Source organism: Haliaeetus albicilla, chromosome 1 (genome assembly GCF_947461875.1).
Source record: "Haliaeetus albicilla chromosome 1, bHalAlb1.1, whole genome shotgun sequence".
Classification (NCBI taxonomy): domain Eukaryota; kingdom Metazoa; phylum Chordata; class Aves; order Accipitriformes; family Accipitridae; genus Haliaeetus; species Haliaeetus albicilla.
The window spans coordinates 26,047,365-26,066,935 of record NC_091483.1 but is presented as its reverse complement, the minus strand read 5'-3'; the positions used below and the strand labels follow the sequence as shown (position 1 = coordinate 26,066,935).

The window sequence follows — 19,571 nt, the reverse complement described above, 5'->3', positions numbered from 1 at the left end:
AGGATTTGAGCAATGAACTGCAAATGCAATTCAAGGAATTGCGGTTGGCGATAGCAGGATGGGGACTGAAGCCGGCACTCTCACAGGTGGACGGAAATGTTCTTTGCGGCTAGCCCAGGGCAGCTCAGGAACAAGGACAAATCTGTTGAGCAAAGCAGTGGAGCTCAGCCTGGGCTGAACAGGCAGACCGTCAAAATCCTTGAAGCAGCAGGGCCCGGGGCTGTCATTAGGCTCATTGCGGAGAGCAGGGAGGAAAGCTGAAGAGCGGCGTAGATGAGAGGCAAGACAGAGCACTGTGCCCCGGCAGATTTCATCTGGCTTCACCTGTCTTCCCCAGATCAGTAATTTAGGCAATGCAGCCTACTCCTTTGCTGTAAAAGACGTTATTTATAACTCCTTTTAAGCCTTCTCTGGTGAGCTTGTGACAGAGCAGCAGCAAGGGTTTGCTCCCTGCCAAGCCCTTAGGCCTCTGAAGGGCTGGAAGGTGGCAGAGCACATGCAGCTGAAGGCATTTACGTGGGTTTTTCCAGAAGGGATTTTGTGCGCACATCACTCTGAGGGAGCACAGAGGGCACCAAGCTCTTTGGAGAACGGACAAAGAATGTTTATTCACCATTTTCACATTAAGCAATGTGGCAAATACTCTGAGAAACTCCTTGGCGAAGCCCAGCATCACTGTGAAATCTGTGTTTGCTTGCAGGGACTTAACTTCAGGTTTGTGAAACGTTTCAGCTTTGCCTTTGAGGCAATCGCTACGCATGAGGGAAAAAGTGTAGCTGAAGGTAAGGCTGTGCCATGCTCCCAGACAAGCAGGCAGGAGAGCAGCAGCTACAGCCCCGCAGCTCCCCTCCGCTGTGGCTGGGCTCCTGCATGGGGTCAGCTTTGGTCATTCATGCCTGGCATCTGCTCCGGGCCAGAAAACATTTCTTCTTGCCCGGTTGGCAACAAACAGAGCGCTGCTGGAGCCACGTGGTAATGGATACCTGCCTGGCCACACAGTGCTAAAGGACAAGCATGATGCAATTTCTTTTGTCCTGATATCATCTTTCCGGGTAAGCGGCAGCCCAGGTTTGGTGGGACATCAGGATGACCGAGTCTGCTGGGGACTTTAGGCACAAGGTCATTGCAAGTCATGGCAGCTTGACAGAGGAAATTAGAAAGGAGAGTTCATTTCCCTTTGGGGTATAAAGGGTGACCCTCCCTACCCATAGCCTTGCCAAAGGTACTGGCAGAGCGTGTAGTACGTCCAGAAAGGCTGTACCCTTTTGCTTTCCACAGAATCTTAATAAAGGAAGGATTTACATGCTTCATCTCTGCTCCCTCAAAACCAGCTGTAATCCAGCCTGGGTCACAAGTAGCTGTCAGAAGCATAGAGAGGTGGGTAGTGGAGCCAAGGAAATGTAGTATCTGCCATAAGCCTGAAACAACCCTGTACTGCCCACATCTCACTTTTGTCCCCTCCCAGTTATTGTTAGAGTTCTTCCCAACAGCAGAGCTGCACCTGCCTTGGAAGTCCCCCTCTGCTTTGTTACACTCGCTCTTCCACTCTCCCTGTGCTAACACTGATGATGGTAGGCAGCACTTCCCCGTCCATATCTCCAATTCCCTCTTCTTGCTGCTCCACTTCCAGGCTGCTCCTTGGGCTGGTTCCCAAACCAGTCCTCAGGAAGGTCACCAGGGTCTCTCACGGTCTCACGCGTGCCCATCGTGGGCTTCCCACTCTGCTTTACCCTCCTCCCTCCACCTCCAGCTCATGCTGCCTTTGCACAGAAACCTGTTGTGGGGCTGGAAACCTTTCCAGGGGGAGTGGTGGGGTTTCAGAAGGGATATGCTGCAGCCCAAACATTTACGCTTTGGATCCTGCCTGCAGTCTTTGGTTATTCCCGCGATAGATGCAAGTCACCTTACTGATTTGTGTATATGGGACAACAAAGCTTTTATTTTCATTTATAGACTGCTTTGGTTTAACTACAAAATCTTAAGAGCAAAACAAGCCATGAAATGCTCTTGCTGTGCAGAGCAGGGGTGACTATGCCCATCATTTAGCATGGGTGCTTACCTACGTGAGTTGTGCTGCAGGCCAAGGGCTGGCTAAAAGTAATGTTCAGGAACAAAGGACACATGATCATTCAGCAAACGGCTGGTGCAGAAATGTTACAGAGCAGACAGTGCCATCGAAAGCTGCATGACAGTGCTGGCTGGGCTCACTGGCAACTGCCGCTGTGTTTGCATGGTCCCCCTGCTCAGAAGGTGTCATGATGGACAGGGATTTTTTTCTTACCAGAGATTAGGATTTCCAAAGTGTAAGTGTGTAGAAACAGGGCATTCAAGCACCAATTATCTCTATGATATGCACTCGTACCATACAGATGCATGTGCGCACATACACACAAACAAAAAGCCATATAATGCTTCTAGGTGGTACACAAAAATATGAACTTGATAGAGATTTGCTGAGAAGTGAAAGACAGAGCAGCCACGCTCCAGTCTCATAGCTGGAGAACTGCTTCTCTTTTTCAATTGCTGGACTTGGTGGCAGTATAGAAAACAAAATGGATGTTACGGATTAATAAAACACAGAGACAGATTTTATTTTGAACCAAAAGTTAAAATTTTATTTGGAATATCAATATACCCCAAAAAAATAAAAATAAAAACTTCCTTTTATGTAGTGAAATAGCCATTTGAAAATGGTAAAATAAAGATATTTCTCATACTATTCTCTCCTCATTATTGTACACATATTTAAGGTTGGTTTTTTTTTTCTGAATATAAATCTAGCTTGAGCTTTAAGGCTCCAAAAAGCCTAAAGCATGTAGTGGCTCTTTTGAGAAAGCAGATAAGTCAATCAGAGCTGTGTTTTTTCAGCAGACAGGCCTGTTTGAAGCTGTCCAGGACTGGACAGAAGTGAGACTTCTCAGGAAGGTCACTGTTTCAGGCGAGTATTATTTTATAGCCATTGGAAAATACACTCTAACCCCACTTCATGCAGCGTTTTATTGAGCTTTATGATGTACTGGGGAGGGCCCTGGTTCCCCTTAGCTGTCGAGTTCTTGTGCAGATCCAATCCTATTTGTGTTGATACAGTTGGTTTAATTTAAGAAATCAAATCCTACCCTGTCATGTTTGCTCTGCTAGAAATCAAGCGTGTAACAGGGCACTGATCCTGCCTTTACCCCTGTAAGCAAAAGGTTTCTGTGCCTGTGTGTAGCTGCACTGACCGCAATGGGGCATTTACGACGGCAGGATCAGGGACTTGTCCTTTAGCTTGCTTTTAATAAAATAAATGGAATGGAAAAATGTATTGAAGTAAAACAGTAGAAACCCATGGACTATTCTTAGTTTTAATTCTTCCCTTTTAGAGAGCTCGCCAACGCTAGGCTGCAAAGTATGACTGAAGAGCCCTGTCGGGGCCTGAGCGATGCCCCGAGTGGTTCATGTCACCATGAAGTAAACAACAAGGGGATTTAGGTCTTGCATCGCCCTCTGCAACTGGGCTGCAGCAGGCTGAAGCAAAGCTCACTGAAGTCACTGGACTTCTCACCAACAATCTCACTTTCAGTAGGCATTGGACCACGTCCTGAACTTATGTGGTATGGTCTGCAATTCGCTTTGATTTCTTCATTGATCAAAGCCATTTTTATTACTTAAGGTATGTCTGTATTTATGATTTGTATAAAAACACGTGATACTTCTGTTACTGGTTCTGAAGTACAGGATAGACTACAACTACTAGAGATACTACTGCACTAATATGTTATATCTGGCACTGCTTACAAAGGCTGCTCTTTCACGGTCACAATAATTGGTGTCTTATGCTTTGTTGCCTGAAACCCCCCTGACTATTGATTCCTGAGGTACCATTGCTCTTAACTAATACGTTGTCCCAGGTTTTTATTTTCAGAAGAGAAAAATGAAATACACCCAGGCCGTGAAGGTCACAAGTTGCTAGACAACAGATGTTCCTCCAAACAAATCCACGGACCCATGCTTGCACTCAGGGAGCCACTGCGTAATTAACTTCCACAGCAGGGACCCCTTCACACAAGCCTTATTCCACCAGCCACCCCATCCTGAGCGCCTGGCACTTTGCAGCCCACCCTCCTCCTGCTCTGCCTTTCCTCATCTTGGGAAGGAGGGAGCGTTCAGCCTGGAAATGCTTTCTCCTGGGATATGGAATAGGTATTCTCCCTCCTTGCGTCTCTGGCAACTTGTGCTCGATACCGTATTCCTACTACCCAGCTTGGCTCTTTCGAGTGATTCCTTTTGCACGCTTTGGCCCTTATCTTGTAAGTAAAAGCTTGCATTGGTTTATTGTGAGATTCTGGTGAGAGGTCTCTTTTCGAGCCAGATGCTTTTAGTTGGGCGTTATCAGTGAGCCCAGACGTAAATAATTTGTGACTGCAAGTTACAGAAGGTCTGTAAGCATGAGGGGTTTCCTTCCCATCACAGGCACAAATTAAAGAGGCTGCAGAATTACCCAGGTTTTTGTTCTTCCACTAACTAGCTGAAGATATTTTCCTTAAAGCATTCACTACAGAAAAGTTGTGCTCAGGAAGAGCCAAATTCTGCTCACAGCTGCCTAAGTGTAAATCCATACTAACCTTTCTGGTTTTATTTCAGTACATTGAACTAATGCATCAAAACATAAAACACAGACTTCGACCCTGGCAGACTGACCTTATCACCAGCGTAACTCTCTTGACTTTAGTGAATCCTGTAACAGCATTTCCAGCATCTGTGGTGGTTGTCACGGGTCCCATAATGCTTGGTAATTTATATAAAGTTTGAGTTCCCCATGGCGTGTGTGAATGCAACAGAATTACAGCTTTATTTAAAATTAGGAAGAAAAGGTTCTGGTAGTGGACAGAAAAATTTCAAAGTGTGACCCCAAGGCTCAAACCAGGGGAAATAAATAGGACTCAATTAGCTGTGTTTATATTTGTGGCTTGTAGGTTGGAACAGCTGGAGTATTGTTGAGGTGTCATTACATTAGGGTTGACTGGCTCCGTGTTTAAGTGCATGTCAGCGGGTTAAATGGGATGTCTAAATATCATACGTGCATGTTTTAGGAAGAAAAAAAAAAGTAAGAAAAACAGTGTAAGTTGGTTTTGGTCTTATCCTCAATTTCTTTAATGCCAATTACCACATTTGACTCCAGTGGAAAACCTCAGAGGGAAGGCCCAATGCCACAGTAGGGCCACAGGACCTGTGTAAATGCACGTGTGATGTGTCATCTCCTGAAGCAAATGGCAGTGTGACAGCCGATTTCCAGCGTGATGATAAATGTACTCTAATTTACCACTGTCCCTTGCGTGCCTGATCTTGCTGCCCCTTCCCTACACATATGCTTGCCGGCAGCCTTATCACCCGCCAGGACGGCCACCGAATTCAGCACCGAGTTCCCCCTGCACGCCCGGGGAACACCTGCACTGCATTTTGAGGAGGTCGCTCAGGCTGGTTTCTGCATGGGAGCCGCTTCCCAGGCAGTAAGGAAGGTGGCCCTCACCTGCCCGGCCCCGGCTGGTGGGGCGGTGGGCATGTCAGGGAGCAGGCGCTGGGAATGGTGGAGCGGTACCCACGAGGGCTTTGGATGAAATTTGGGTGGAATAAGAGCGGGTGAAATTCTTGCTCCTCTGAAGTCAGTGTCGGCATTGCCAGCATTGCCATCCAGCATGCACAGGTGTGGGTTTTTTCCTCTTATGCAATTAAGGAAAATAGTGTATGAAACATGGTAGGTTGTTTGCACCACACTCTGTTTTCTGCCTGTGTTAAACTTAAGCTGCGGAGTCCTTGCTTGCCTTGCTGTGGTGTCGCTTCTTATTGATAAAGTTTATGGGGCTTTTAAAGTCATTAGCCATAAGCCTCAAATTAGCAGGAGACGTGTGTGGTTCCTTCCCCTCTGCTCAGATAAAAGGCAGTCGGACACACTAGCTCTGTTCATAGCAGAGCAAAGCCTCCACTGACTTCACAGGGTCCAAGATTTCTGCTCCGGCTTCAGCTCCAGACGCTGGGCCACTTCCACCCTCTCTTGCTTTATTTGAGAGACCTACGATACGCGGGACTGAGGCTCTAAATGGCACAATGCTGGGCTTCTACCAACGCTTTAATTTTGCCTTTTCCACTCTTAACTGGTCGTCTTAACCTGCTTCTTAGCCAGGGCAAAATTAAACATGAGGAAAAAGGCTTATTCAGCATTATAATTATCTGCTCCCAAGCTGTATAACAAAATGGTTTACACATTTAATTGGTTTTGTCTAATATTTCCACGTATACAGTAGTCCTATTAATGAATATCATAGCTTCATTACTGCATATCACATGTTGCTATTTGTTGTGTACCATAAAATAACGTCAGCACATCAATAACTTAAATAACACAAATGTAAACTCATTTTCTGCTTGTTATAATTATGATTTTAGCCTGCAAAGGCTTTTTGATTTGTAAGACCATTCACATAACATGGAATGTAACTTTATTTGTTTTTCTTTTGTATATAATGAGACACCGAAAGCCCTTGTCATCTCTTAACAGGATACTAAAGCAGCTCTGTTCCATGAATGACAGCACAATTAAAGCTAAAAATCATAATTTAAAAAAAAAAACCCTTTGTACTGTACAGTCTCAAATTAAAGCAAGAAAGATAATGACAATCTTTTGCGTTAGCCAGGAAACGTGATTCTCTGCCATTGGGCTTTTTTTTCTTGTTGACAATTCACAGAATGTGTATATGGGTGTAGTTATAGGTGTGTGTATATCCTATGCAGAACAGCAGTCCCTATTTTGTTGATCTAGTTCTTCTAATTGTTTAGTTAAACTACCTAACTGATACAATTTAGAATACTACATTAACACATTTAACATCAAGATTACATACTTGCGTCTTTGAAATACTAGGAACTTTTACACATTTTATTTGGCTTTGTAAGGACTGGAATATCACAGATAATGCAATCTACTTGTCTTTGAAAGAATATGGCTGTTCTCAACTAACTCTCTAAGGTTCAGAGTGAAATACGTTTCTCCTTATATCTGCAGCTGACTTCAGAGAAGAAAGAGTGTCTTCTTAAGTGGTCAGTCTGATGCTACAGTACAGATTCTGCAGAGAGAGAGATATATATTTAATGAAGGATAATTCTCTCTGGACTTTAGAGTTAAGCTGTTGCAGCAACATTACTCCATTTAGACTAATTTTTTCTATACAAATCTCAAGAAAAACCTATTCCAAGTATGTTTTGTAGTAGTATCTCCACATGACCAGAGGAGGGCACTTTGAACATCTTTGCACTGCCCAGGAGGCAGATGCAGAAGCACAGTGTTACCCAATGTCGCGCAGTCCTGCCACCTCTTCCCACCCAGGCAGGTATTCTTGTGTCCACAAAAATACAGAATCCATATCGTACCACAGGGCTTTGTTCTCCAAACAATGGGCAGATATATCACTCTCTTCTCGCTAACTAGGATTTCTTCCAATTTCCCCCATTTAATTCAGTGTTGCTGTGGGTTAAATTGAGATTAATGGATAATTCCTAAAAATCACGTGAGGGGAGTTGTCTCCCTCTCCTTCCTGAACATCCCTCTGCTATTAGCCCCTGGTAATTTAGCAAACATTGATTGATTTAACCCTCTATGACTTAGCCTGCTGCAGAAATTCCTTGCCTTTAACTGAAAAATGCACTTGGAAAATGCACTCTCTGAGATATGTATTGCAACAGTGCATCTTTTCACATTAAACTCTTGTAAAAGTACTGCTCCTTTCCGCCTTCTGAGGGAGGCGACTCTGCATCCCAGATCTGCTCCCCTGGCAGAGTACATAGCGGAGAAATCAATCTCTTCTCTTTTCCATTCATGACCACAGCGTGGAGTTCAGCCACTTTCCATGCAGGAAACATCCCTTTGAGTTTCATTTTGGCTAAAGGTATCAACCTTCTGTGGAAAAGATTTTAATTTTGCAATCTTACTGTTATCATAGACAGGTTATTTGTCACCTCTCTGTTTTGCTTTGTTCAAGTTTACTGCTGAAAAATTATTAGAAAGGATTTAGAAACTTTTTTTTAAAAAATAAAAGTCTCTCCTCCACCCTGGGGAAACACGCTGCTTATTTAATAAACTTCTTTTTCCCTCAACTTTATTCCTTTTCTCTTTTCTTCTGTCTTTTCTTCTCTTTTTTTCTTTCTTTTTTTTCTTTTCTTTTTTCTCTTCTTTCTTTTCTCCTTTCTTTTCTAGAGCAGACAGGTACAAGAAGGAAGTTGTCTTTCATCAGCAGTCCTTTGAGATAGAGTAGAATTCAGTGAGTCCTCACCATGATAGGATCATAAACTTACTGGGTTAAACCAAGCTAACTTACCCTAAGCTGCCAAGTTTTAGCTGCACCATACATATATGTGTTTCCTTGTGCCATTTTCTTTTCTTATAATTTTGTTTTTCTTGATGACCCTGAGCTATAGCTGCTTGTTTCTACCACTAGTCAACCTTCCTTTCTTTTCTGGTTTTGCCGATATAGGCCTCAAAGAAAAAATGGCAGAAGAGCACAAAGTAGCTGAGGTACATGAGAGAGGACCAGATGATGTTCTGCACGTGGGAATGGCACTGGCCCTGCTGCATCCAGGAGAAGACCAGGTAATTGATCACGCAACCAATCAACATCTGAGTGATCTGCGACAAGGTGATGAACATGGCAAACTTGCGTGAGACTCTGAAGCCAGCAGCCCGCAAGGCATAGTAAGAGTACATAACGGCGTGTACTCCATAGTTCATGGTCATGAACCAGCCACCGCCAGCCACCATGTCCTTGTAGGAATACCAAGAATAAAGTAACACAGTAATGTGATGGTACCAGTGTAAGAAGATGAGCTTCTGTTTCCTAAGAATAATGAATATTGTATCACCTGTAACAAAAAAAACAAAAAAAACAAAAAAAAAAAAGGAGGGGAGGAAAGGAAATGAGAAACATATTGAACAATTCCATAATTACTGCAGTGCTCTTTTCCCTTTGCTGTTGCTGGAGTAGACACTATTTTGGAGCATGGAAAACCACCTCGGCTCTAGATCTGAGACCCTGTCTGATCTGAGAGCCAGCTTGGCTCCTCATCTCTGTGCAATCTTTGGAAAACCAACATATCCACATTTTCCTGTGTGGAAAAGCCCTGTTCGAAAACTCCACAGGTTTACTTGGTAGCCCTTTGCTGCAAACATAATCTCTGAAAGTCTGACGTGAGGTGGGTGGATGTACATGTATCACCTCCAACTGTGAGACTGTCCGTTATATACTGTGACTAGAAGAGAAATGCAGCTCGACAGAGAGCAGAAAGCCTGAAGAAGAAGCAGCACGGTGTCCTCCGATTCAAATGCCTACCTGCAAACTGAACTTAGTTAAACTCAGTAGCGCCTTTTGAGCTACTACGCAAAAAGCTATTGCATATGCAACCTGCAGTACTGAAAGGCATGTAATTGCCAGAAAAAAATGGTTCTAGAAAGAAATTTGGTTTATGTTGAAATGCACATCCTTTTCTGCAAAAACATGTTGCTATTGTAGAAAAGTAAATTTTATCCCTCTTTCCTGCTTTTTTCTTCCTTCTGCTTCTCACGATTGCACTGGGCATCTCAATTAGATATATGTATATATGCACACTACTTGTTTTCTGTTGTTAAAGACAGTTTCCAAAAAGGTCCCTGAGTTTGGAATCTGGGGACTTATTTCTACGTATTTGTATCCCAGGAAATCCAAATCATGAATATTAGTGATGGGTGGAACCAAAACTGCACTGTCTGCACAAGGTCTGTAACAAGCCGTAATACTACTGTTTGCTTCGTTAGCTGCAAGATGTTGACTCACATTTTAATAAGTAATCATATGTTCAATTTATTGTTGCTGTGCAGTTCTAGCTGTTTTTTTTCCAGTTTTAACAACTAAATTTTCATGGGTTTGCAGTAATTTAAGCAGCAGGAAACCAAGGGATTCTGACACACCAAGGCAACTGGTGTCTCTCTCTTTCCAGTTTTTATGCTGATGAATTGCTGTCCTGTAATTTGCTGAATCAAATTCTCTGCTGAAAGGTAAAGACTTATTTTTGCTGTACACCTGAACACAGTAAGTGCTGCAGACCTTTGAGGTTTAGTAAGGGCATCCTCTGAAATGAAAGCTAGAGGGCTGCTAAATCGCTGCCTCCTCCTTCCCATTAAAACAATCCTTTCTTCCACTAATAAGCCACGGGACGAGAACACATGCAGACTGGCTATTAAGTTGGCTTTGGCATGTATATCATAAGTATCCTTACCAAAAAAACTGCTGGAGAGACAGGAGTTTATAAGAATCAGGACTGGAAAAGCTAGGGATATTATGGGAAACTGGTTTCTATTTGAAGGAAGCAGACAGCCACAGCTTTCAATGTTTAGGGAGGAAGCACTTTACTGTTCATAACTGTATGCCTACATGTGTATTTAAGGACGAATGCTGCAGAATGGCGGCAGAACCTGACTCAAAGCTTCTTGCTGACACAGCTGCTGTAGCCCACCCTTCAGTTCTGTACCCATGGGGTGAGTGACTGCTGATTACGCTACTCGTATTTGCCTACGAGTAGCTGAGGAAAAGGTATGGACCAGATTCCTCTAGCCTCTTGACTGCCCTGCTGTGTATAATTACTGCAGTTTATTCCTGGGCTGGGAATGGTCTTATTCAACTGCACATTTCTCTAACTTCAGCCAAGCTGAACTTAATCTCTAGAGACTAGAACATGCAAAGTTTGGGGCTGGTTTTGTTTACTCACTTTTTCTAAGACTAAAACGTATTTCAACAGCACTGAGACCCTTCTTGTACTTCCTGCACAGACATTTCTGCTCTAAATATGCATAATGAGAGAAAGGGAGAGAGGGTACTCACCTAGTTCGGGTGCTTTGCTTAGCACAAATGCATATGCCCAGAATTTGCTGACAGGTCCAATGTAAAAACTCTGGTCACACACTGACTGCTTCAGGCCTTTGGTCATCAAAATGTACAGCATATAAGCACCAGTTCGAACAGCACCGAATATACTTTAAAACAAAAAGAGAAAATGAAGAAAGTTGAGTGGACACTTGAAATCTACATGCTGTCACTTCAAATCATTATGAGAAAAAGGCCAGAAATGTGCTGAAATATTAACTTGGAGACAGCCTTAAAGCTGGAGCAACTCTGCTGGCTTCTAGGAAGTTATTCTGAACTCAGATTTCTAAACTGGACTGCAGTCGTATCCCCTGGTGAAAGTCTGGAATGGTAACGTCAATGTTTTTTACTTCATTACTACAGGAATGATCTTTCAGTTTTCAGGAGCAGTGGGAGACATCTACTTCAGCTGAAAACAACATGCAGAGTTTTGATGCTGACAGCTGGACACTCCGAGAATCGAGTTCATAAAGAGCTGTCATCAACATAACATAATCGGGACAATTCCCTCTTCCGACTTCCTCGGGATTTCCTCTTGTCTCGCTGTGTTTGTTACACGCACAGGAGCTCTGAGCACAGACAAACCCAGGCAGGGCGCACAGATTTTGATGGGTGTTCTCAGTCAGGGCTGGTATTTTGGTGCACATGCTGACTTCATACTTCATCTCTTAACAGGTCATTGCTAACAGAGGAATCAACGAGTTGAATTGAATCGTAAACAGCAGATTCACCCTCACCTCATCAAAGTGAGATGCAAGGTGACAGTGTTCTGCAAATGAGAAACATCAAGAGATTTGCAGTGCTATTAATTAGTGCAATTACAAAGGGGATAGGTTCAGATAACAAAAGACATCCACCTGATGTAAGGAACAAAGGCTTCTGCCTCAGCAGTGAGGAGCTCTGCAGAAGGAATTGCCTCACTGTTTTACAGCAAGAACATGCTTGCCCACTATCTACCATTGTAGCTTGTTGGCCCTTCAAAAGCTCTGATGAATACTGGGTGAAACAAGCAGCTTTCAGAAAAATAGAGCAAAGAAAGACCCGATCTCCTTTGGGGTTTAGTATATCTTACTTTATGCCTACATCATATATCCCTGTGCCTCTACCCAGCTCCATCTTATCTCCTCTCTAACTTCTTTGTGACCTTGTCCTACTCGTGAATCCTCTGGTTCCTGCTCTGCCTTGGTCTTTCGTGACTATCACATGGCTGCAACCAAACCAAGCGACCTAAAATTGATGTGTAGACACATGTGGACAATGCAAGCTACCATTTAGGCAAGGTGTGTGAAATAAGGAACATTGCATCTGAAATTATAGATTCTCTGTTACTTGTCCTTGTCTTGTGAAGTCAGTATTCTTTAAAAAATGTGTTTTAAAATCATCAAGGCAGCCTCAAAAGTTGAGGTCTATGGCAGTTCTTATGTCACTTGGTCAAACTAGAAGGTTCAAGTAAGCTTGACGAGCATAAAAACTGTGGACCTAACTTTTTATATTTTTTGCACAAAGTATTTAGATTTCCAAATCGGCAGCATTGATATACCCGGTCAAACCTGCCTGCTGCTAAGGAGCAATGCACCTTGCTCTCCCCTGTCCACTGCACACACTCTGCAACCAAGTGGAGCACCATGCTGCCTGGTGCTCTTCTGGCTCTGTCAGTGGCATCACAGGAGGGGCTCTACAGTCAGGTCACACCTGGGGAGAAGTGTTACGTCCTGGCTCCTGCACCATTACATTTTGATGCCTGAGGTTTCCCTATGCCATCAGGAAATTCAGACAATAGTGAGCACTGAAGAAGCTACTATTATTATCTGCTATTTGTACGGTGGTATTTGCTCATGGGCTCTACTGCCAGATGAGTCCTCTTGTGCTGTGTGAACCCCCCCCCCCCATCCTGCTGTGGAGTTTAGCTGAGTCTGGGTTTCCCATTAATACTGCCCAAAGCAATGCACATATTCCCAGGCTTAGGCAAGATAGCTATTGCAGTCTCTCACGTTTGTTCATCCACCCCTGCATGCAGAAGAGATAGTGCAGTATTCTTCGCATCTATGCAGACCATCGTGCATCCTCTCTGTGTAGGGTTTTTCCCTCCCAGAAATGCTCTCTCATTATGCTTTTCTCACGTCTTTCGGGGATCGGTCCTTTTAACTTGGCAGAGAGTGCCAAAGCCCGCAGGAGGAATTTTCAAATGAGGTGCAACGCATTGTGTCTTCTCTCTGGCATTTAACACATGCCCTTTTTTTTCTCAGGAGTAGCATTTCTCATTCCCAAGAAGACAGGAGATCCTGACAGAGATGTGATCTGATCACTTCCTGAGGCAGTGAACTCCTCAAGCTAGCCAGGGCAGGCTGCTGCTTGCTCCTATGTGTTGGGTGGTGGCAAAACTGGGTGGAGGAAGATCAGGCAGAATATCTAATGCTACGCTGGTTCTCCCATTAGCAAATACCTCAGTACTGACATTAAAATGGAGGAAAAAAAGGAAATTTTAAATTATGAAATTAAATAGCTGCAAGCAATATGCCTTTCCTTGTACAGAAGCTGTACTGTTTTTTTAAAATATCATTTATTATTAAAGTTTTAAAACCAAAGAGAATTCTGTGCCATGAACAAAAACTCAGATGAGACGAGTGCTTGTTTGAGCAACAGGCAAACACTGACTTAACTGAAAGTGGTTGAGTATGGACACCCAGGGATTTAATCTGGACTGATAACAGAGCCAAAGAGTATTTGCCCTGTGGGGATTACAGAGTTTCACTTTTCTGTCCTTGAGATTATCATGTAATTCTTCCCATCTTTCTGTTTAGCAACTACTGCAGAGCTCTCCTTGGAGTGCATGTGCACACACACTCACTCACGCTCACACACTTTTCTGTAATTTCACAGCACTGTGGCTTCCTCTGGTTCCACGACTCTAGAAGAAGTGACTCCAGCTACTGCTCTACATGGTGTGAGTCAGACTAATCTGAATTTTTTTATCAGTAAAAAACAAGTTACATTTTTGCATAATTCACAAGAGAAGGCTTTATAAATAAAGAGGATGGCAAACTGGAAGTAACTGATTTGATTACCTAAATAGATGCCACGAGCAGGTAGCTGTTTATGAGATATGCTGCATGCCAGAACACTACCTTGCCAACAAGCACATGCCACCGGAGACAGAAAAAGATCTAATGCACGCCTGCAAATGTGCCTTGGACCCAGAGAGCCAGGACTGCTTTTTGTGCCTCTGCCACTTCATCTTGTTTGTTCTGTAAGGTAAGATCAACCAACAAATTTCTGTCTTGCAAAGACATGATGAGCAGCAGAGTGATGACATTGCTTGCTCAGTAAATCACTTCTGCTTCATTTTGTCCTCGCCCTGCTCTCTGCTGTAGCTTTTGTGAGGTATTGTAATGAACTGCTTACCAAAGCAGTCTGTCTGGTGGGAATCATCTGCAGGGATTTTAGAAATAAGGTGGCAGTGAATTACTGTACAATTACAGCCTTTTGCAACTAGAGACACTGATCAGAAACAAACTGCACTGGTTAATGCAGCTTTCTCATCTATTCAGACTCAAAATGTCCTACATTCTCCTCCCTTCAGGCAGTGACTTCTCTGGTAGACTAACAAATGCCCAATTGATATTTTACTGTCCATAATACGATCAAAATATATCCGTGAGTAAAATAAAAACTAACACTTTTCCCTCACAAACTTGTTTTCAAATGAGGGCCTCAAAACATTTCATGCATGCATTAGGTACAGCATTAAGAAGGAGGGAAACTGAGGTCTGGTGAGCTAGCTGATGGGAAAACAAAGCAGGCATTAGTGGCCGAAGCCTATTACTGCTTTCTGTTCCCTCCAGCCTACTTACCAGGAGGGAGTGAAGCACTTGTTTCTCAACCTGAGAGGGCAGCAGGTACGTCAGGACTTCAGTTCAACCCCAGCTGCCACTGTAGCAGGCTCAGCTCCTTCTCACAGTGAGGAGGACACTGCTCATTTTTGCTAGGGCTGCTTTCTATGCAGACCCATCCCTGCACTTGGCTCCTGGCACCTCTGGACATCCCAGTCCAGGATCAACACTGCAGAATTGAGCAGCAAATGTGACTTCCACATAAAAAAAAATATATATTAAAAGTTCAGCCCAGAATATAGCAAGATTTTCTAAAGGATTTTAGTGCTGTGATAATCGCAGAGTGGAAATTCTCTGCTCCAGTTTAAGTCTTAAAAAAACCCTTAAACTAACCAAACACACGATGCAAACTGCCTGCAGAACTAGGTGAAGATGGCACCGAAGGGGATAAAAGTCTTGACTATGGCTAAGGTGAATGTAAAATATGTTAGCTACAAGCTACATGTCAAAAGTGGAGTATCTTTACTTTCAAAAGCCTGCCATCCTGCGTACCAGCAGAGAGCAGCAGGAAGCCCGTAGACAGCAAGACCCAGCTGTGCTTCGCAAAATTAAGGGCTGGTAGGGACTTCAAGCAGAGCTCTCCTCATCCAGGCCCACAGGCTGTTCAACACGGCCCAAACCACGAGTGCCCAGCTGGTCTAACCAGTCTCCAAGGTGCCAGACTATCCTCTTCCATGGGTGTGTTGGGCTAGTCCAGCAGCGAGCCCACCGGGTACACAGCCAGAGCTCCCATGGGTCCAGCTCCCAGCCTGGGGCCTGGCTGGAGGAGAGAAGAAATCTTAATTCTGCCCCAACCTGCTTACATGGCGACTCACAGGAGTCCCAGCAGGTGAGTCTGTGCCCCGAGAGCACGGGGGGATGGCGGAGAGCGCGTGGTCCTCCTCTGCGAAAGCCACATCGAACAGACGGTGGTCCTGGGAGAGCAGCCGAGATCACCTTGCATGCGGAGTCACAGCCCCCAGACTGCAGCCTGCTTGTACCGTAAGGGTAACAAAAAAAGGAAGCAGGTTTTTTTGTGTTTTGGGCTTTCTTTTTTTTTTCATTTTAGCATGCAAAATATTTACAGAGGAAGCACTCTGAATTCAAAACAAATGTTTAAAGGTCAGCAGATGAAGAACGCAGAGCTTCCTACACCTTCTTTCATGAGAAATCAAACCGCGTTCACCCTTCTGTTCTGCTCAGCAGGAGTATTTCAGTGGTCATATCAAGTTTCCCTTCTGCTGCTGAAGAGCTGGTCTCTTAACACAATAGAATGGCCTTTCTGTGCCCTTCCAATTTAAAACACACGGTCCTCAGAAAAAAGGAATAAGTTGTGCTGCTAATGCTGTGGCACAGGAGCGCGGGATGCACAGCGAGCCCTCGGACTGACAGGTCAGAGCGGCAGAGTGGTCTGACAGCACGCCTGGAGAACGCAGTTCCTATAAAAGGGCAACAGAGTATTCCTGTGCTTAGCCAAGCAACAGAAAACATGTAAAATATGAACCAATACTGGGAAAATGCACAGAGAAAACATCTATAAGAGAAACAACTCTCTGAACTAAGTTTCTTGAAAAGAAATGCAGCTAAAGCCACCTTCATCAGAACTCCCCGACAGGGCCGTTATCCCCAAATCAGTAAAGAAACTCAGAAACTCCTGGTACTATCAAGCAGCATGGACCAAGGTGGGTGCATCTCCATGTGAAGGAACGTCTCACATCTTTCAGCCATTTGCTCACTGTGCTCTTTGATTAATTCCTAAAAATAAGTTTGTAACATGACTGGTAGGTTTGTTTTGTAGTTCTTTGGAAGTATTTATACAGCTTTTCTTCTCCACCTGGTAAGGGCGAGCTTCTTTCAAATCGCTCTTACCTTCTGCAGTCTCGTGAAACGTGGTTCCAGAGTACCAGTCCACCAACGATACGCGCCAAGTAGATGACACAGCAGGGGCAGGGCTAGGTGACAGCTTGCTTTAGAAACTGATGGATTTTGTTACCGGAAATTAAACTGTTTCGTAGGAGATTTCTATCTGTCTCCCACAAAACCCCGCTTTGCCCATGTGAAAAGGAACAGTAGTTTTGGCTGACTCAAAAGACCCAGAGGCACCTCTGGAGGAGGCAAGCATCGAAGGGGCCGCTTGCCTTGCAAACCAGCAGAGGGAAGGGATTTTTCCAATCTTGCCACAGAATTATTTTTTCCTAGGTGACTTCAGACAAAGTTGGCAGACCAGTGCTGGAAAATGGCCCTTTCCAGGGAGGAAACGCACAAGGATAGGTCCTTCATAGCAAACAGGGCAGGAATTCTGGGAACATGCTATTTTCTGTGTAGACAGGTGAGGTAGTCAGATCACAGTGTGCTTGCTGCTTTGCTGCTGCTGTGGTGATTATACTATCAAACCAGTGGGAAAGATAGAAGATTTAATGAACCGTTGGCCTGCTCTCAAGCTAAAATCTGTGCTTACATTTTGCAGATGCTTCAGGTCCCGCAGGAGCAGAGTACTCTGGGAAATTGCTAACCTTTGCATCAAAAAGAGAAGACCATCAAACAAAATTTTAGCAGCTAAATCAGAAGGTTTATGGGAGTCTGCCCTCATAATCTGTAAAAAAATATGAAATTGTGTTTTCCCCAGTTCTCCTAGGATGTGGCTGTAGTGAGGGTATTTTCTTTATATAGTTGAGCCAAAATGAAAGGGAATGTCCAGGTTAAAGTGTTTATCTGGGTAGTGTCAAATGAGGAAAGGATATTAGGGTCTAGTTTGTGCTGACCACAAACCAGGTCAACAGCCTACTGACTTTTACTGGTGCCTGGGTGCTTATTTAAAGCCTATTGTTCCAAATTGTTTTGTGGGTAGACATGCCAGACTGTTTCAAGGCTGGGAGAAGAATTAAAACCATAAGAGTAGCCTCCCCAAGAGGCTGCCCAACAGAAACAGCATTCATTCCACCGCAGGGAGGTGACTGGCGAGACCTGCCATCACATACCAACCTTCCAGCATACGGAAGCAAAGGGCAAGTGAGAATTATGTTTCCTGGCTAATTAAGTTTCCTTAAACTTAGGAGTCCATGGGCACATGTTCACAGAGAGTGAACGCAGATCCTGTGGGCCCCCCTTTTTTTGGGGGGGGTGGGGTGGACGTGTGCAGGAATGTAGCAAAGGAGCAGCACAACCCACCAGAATTTGCAATTGCTTTGCTCTGCCTTCTGACACCCAAGCTGCTCCTAGGTGTTTGTGGACTGGCTAGATTTCATTGCAGCTGTTCCTCCCCCTCTTTTTTTTTAAAAATGAATCACCTCTTAACTCTTTTCATGGTTTTTTCCCAGTGATGTGCACATTCATCCACATCTGGCCAGCTATGCAGGAGGAAGGGAGGAGCAGTACAACCTCCACTGGGCAATGTGCAATACGTGATGGTGCAACATTAAAAAAACGTTGGATGTTCCAGATGGAATAAATTCTCCAAAAGAGAGGAGGAATTAATTAAGCCTATGGCAATTTTAATAGATAGGTTCACTAAAAGATTGTCAGACTACCTAAATGTTCTCTCAGATGTGACTCCTGTCTTAGTTTATATTGATTGTATTCAAACGCAGTTCCATAAAATGGTGGATCTTCTTGTATTTGAACAGGTGTAGAAACTATAAGGTTGCTTTAGGCTCATCTCTGCAAAATCATGGTATTCTTACTGTACAGTGAGAAACAATACACTAAAATCCTGATCATTAAGTACAAATGAAATGTGGACAATGACTGAAGGATGCCATTTGGCTGTTGTTCGGTAACCTACCTGGAATTAATGGCTCTTATTTTGATCTCAAGGAGTTAATGAGAACTGTGGCTAAGTCAGTGCAATATGACATGTCCTCTAATCTCACAGAAAAGCAGCCTACAAAAGGATCTGGCACCCAACATCCTAAATAGTCAATGTGACACAAGGACAGCCTACATGAAATATTCATATATATTAATAAATGACTAGAAGAACCAGCTTTGTAAGTCTGCACCTGGTTATTAAAAATATTTTGCTAGGTTTATGGAACTGAGGGTTACATTTTCCAAATGAAATGAATCAGTCTCTTGGTCAGTGAAGGATACACAGTGATACGGTATTAATCTAAGTGATAAAAAAGTTTGAAAAAGAATAGTACTGACTGTGGATTTGGTCTCTCTTAACTCTAAATGTAACATTTATGAGGCATTTTACAAGCATTTAAAAGAGAAGACTTCTTAATAGTGAGTTACCTTGAAATCCTAGAGACACTTGTTCAAATTAGAGCTGATGAACTTAGCCCAACTGTTATTTTTATAAGAAATGGCAAAGCAAATTAATGTAATTGGGCTTTTGTTTCATCATCCTTCAACATTCCTGAAGTGCTTTCAAGCAACACCAAAGTTAGGGGTGGAGAGAGGGAGACCCGACCCTGCAGAAAGACTGTTCTTACAAAACACTTGTAAAGCACTTCCCTGTTTTACCTCCCAGAACTGATCCAGGTACCTCCCCGGAAGACCCTGTCTCCTCATCAAATCCACTCGTGATGAAAAGGACATCTCCATTCTCTCCACAGAGCAGACCTTCCTGTTGCCACACCAAAATTTTGGTCTTGCCTGCTTTACAACAACCAAGTGACCTACCACCTCCAGCTTGGGCTGTCCCAGAATTACCAACGCCTCAACAATATTCAGGTCAGCAACTGCTTTAGCTCAGACAACCCTGTGTGAAGAACTGCTAAGTACAAAGCTGTTTCTAAGCGGGGGTCTCTTCAGGTTCAGACCTAACTTCCTTCAG

The 19,571-nt window shown here is 43.8% G+C and overlaps 1 protein-coding gene across 2 annotated transcripts in view; it reads right to left on the bottom strand.

The window, feature by feature from the left end:
- Window positions 1-6,386: 6,386 nt before the first annotated feature.
- The window catches only part of ELOVL6 (ELOVL fatty acid elongase 6), a 77,625-nt gene continuing 64,440 nt past the window's right edge, over window positions 6,387-19,571 (bottom strand). For both annotated transcript variants that reach the window (XM_069782805.1, XM_069782795.1), the window contains 2 exons: window positions 10,881-11,032; window positions 6,387-8,889 (listed from right to left, as the gene is read on the bottom strand). In XM_069782805.1, the coding sequence (XP_069638906.1) occupies window positions 8,465-8,889; window positions 10,881-11,032 (577 nt within the window). In that variant the 3' untranslated portion in view covers window positions 6,387-8,464. The remainder of the gene's footprint in view (window positions 8,890-10,880; window positions 11,033-19,571) is intronic.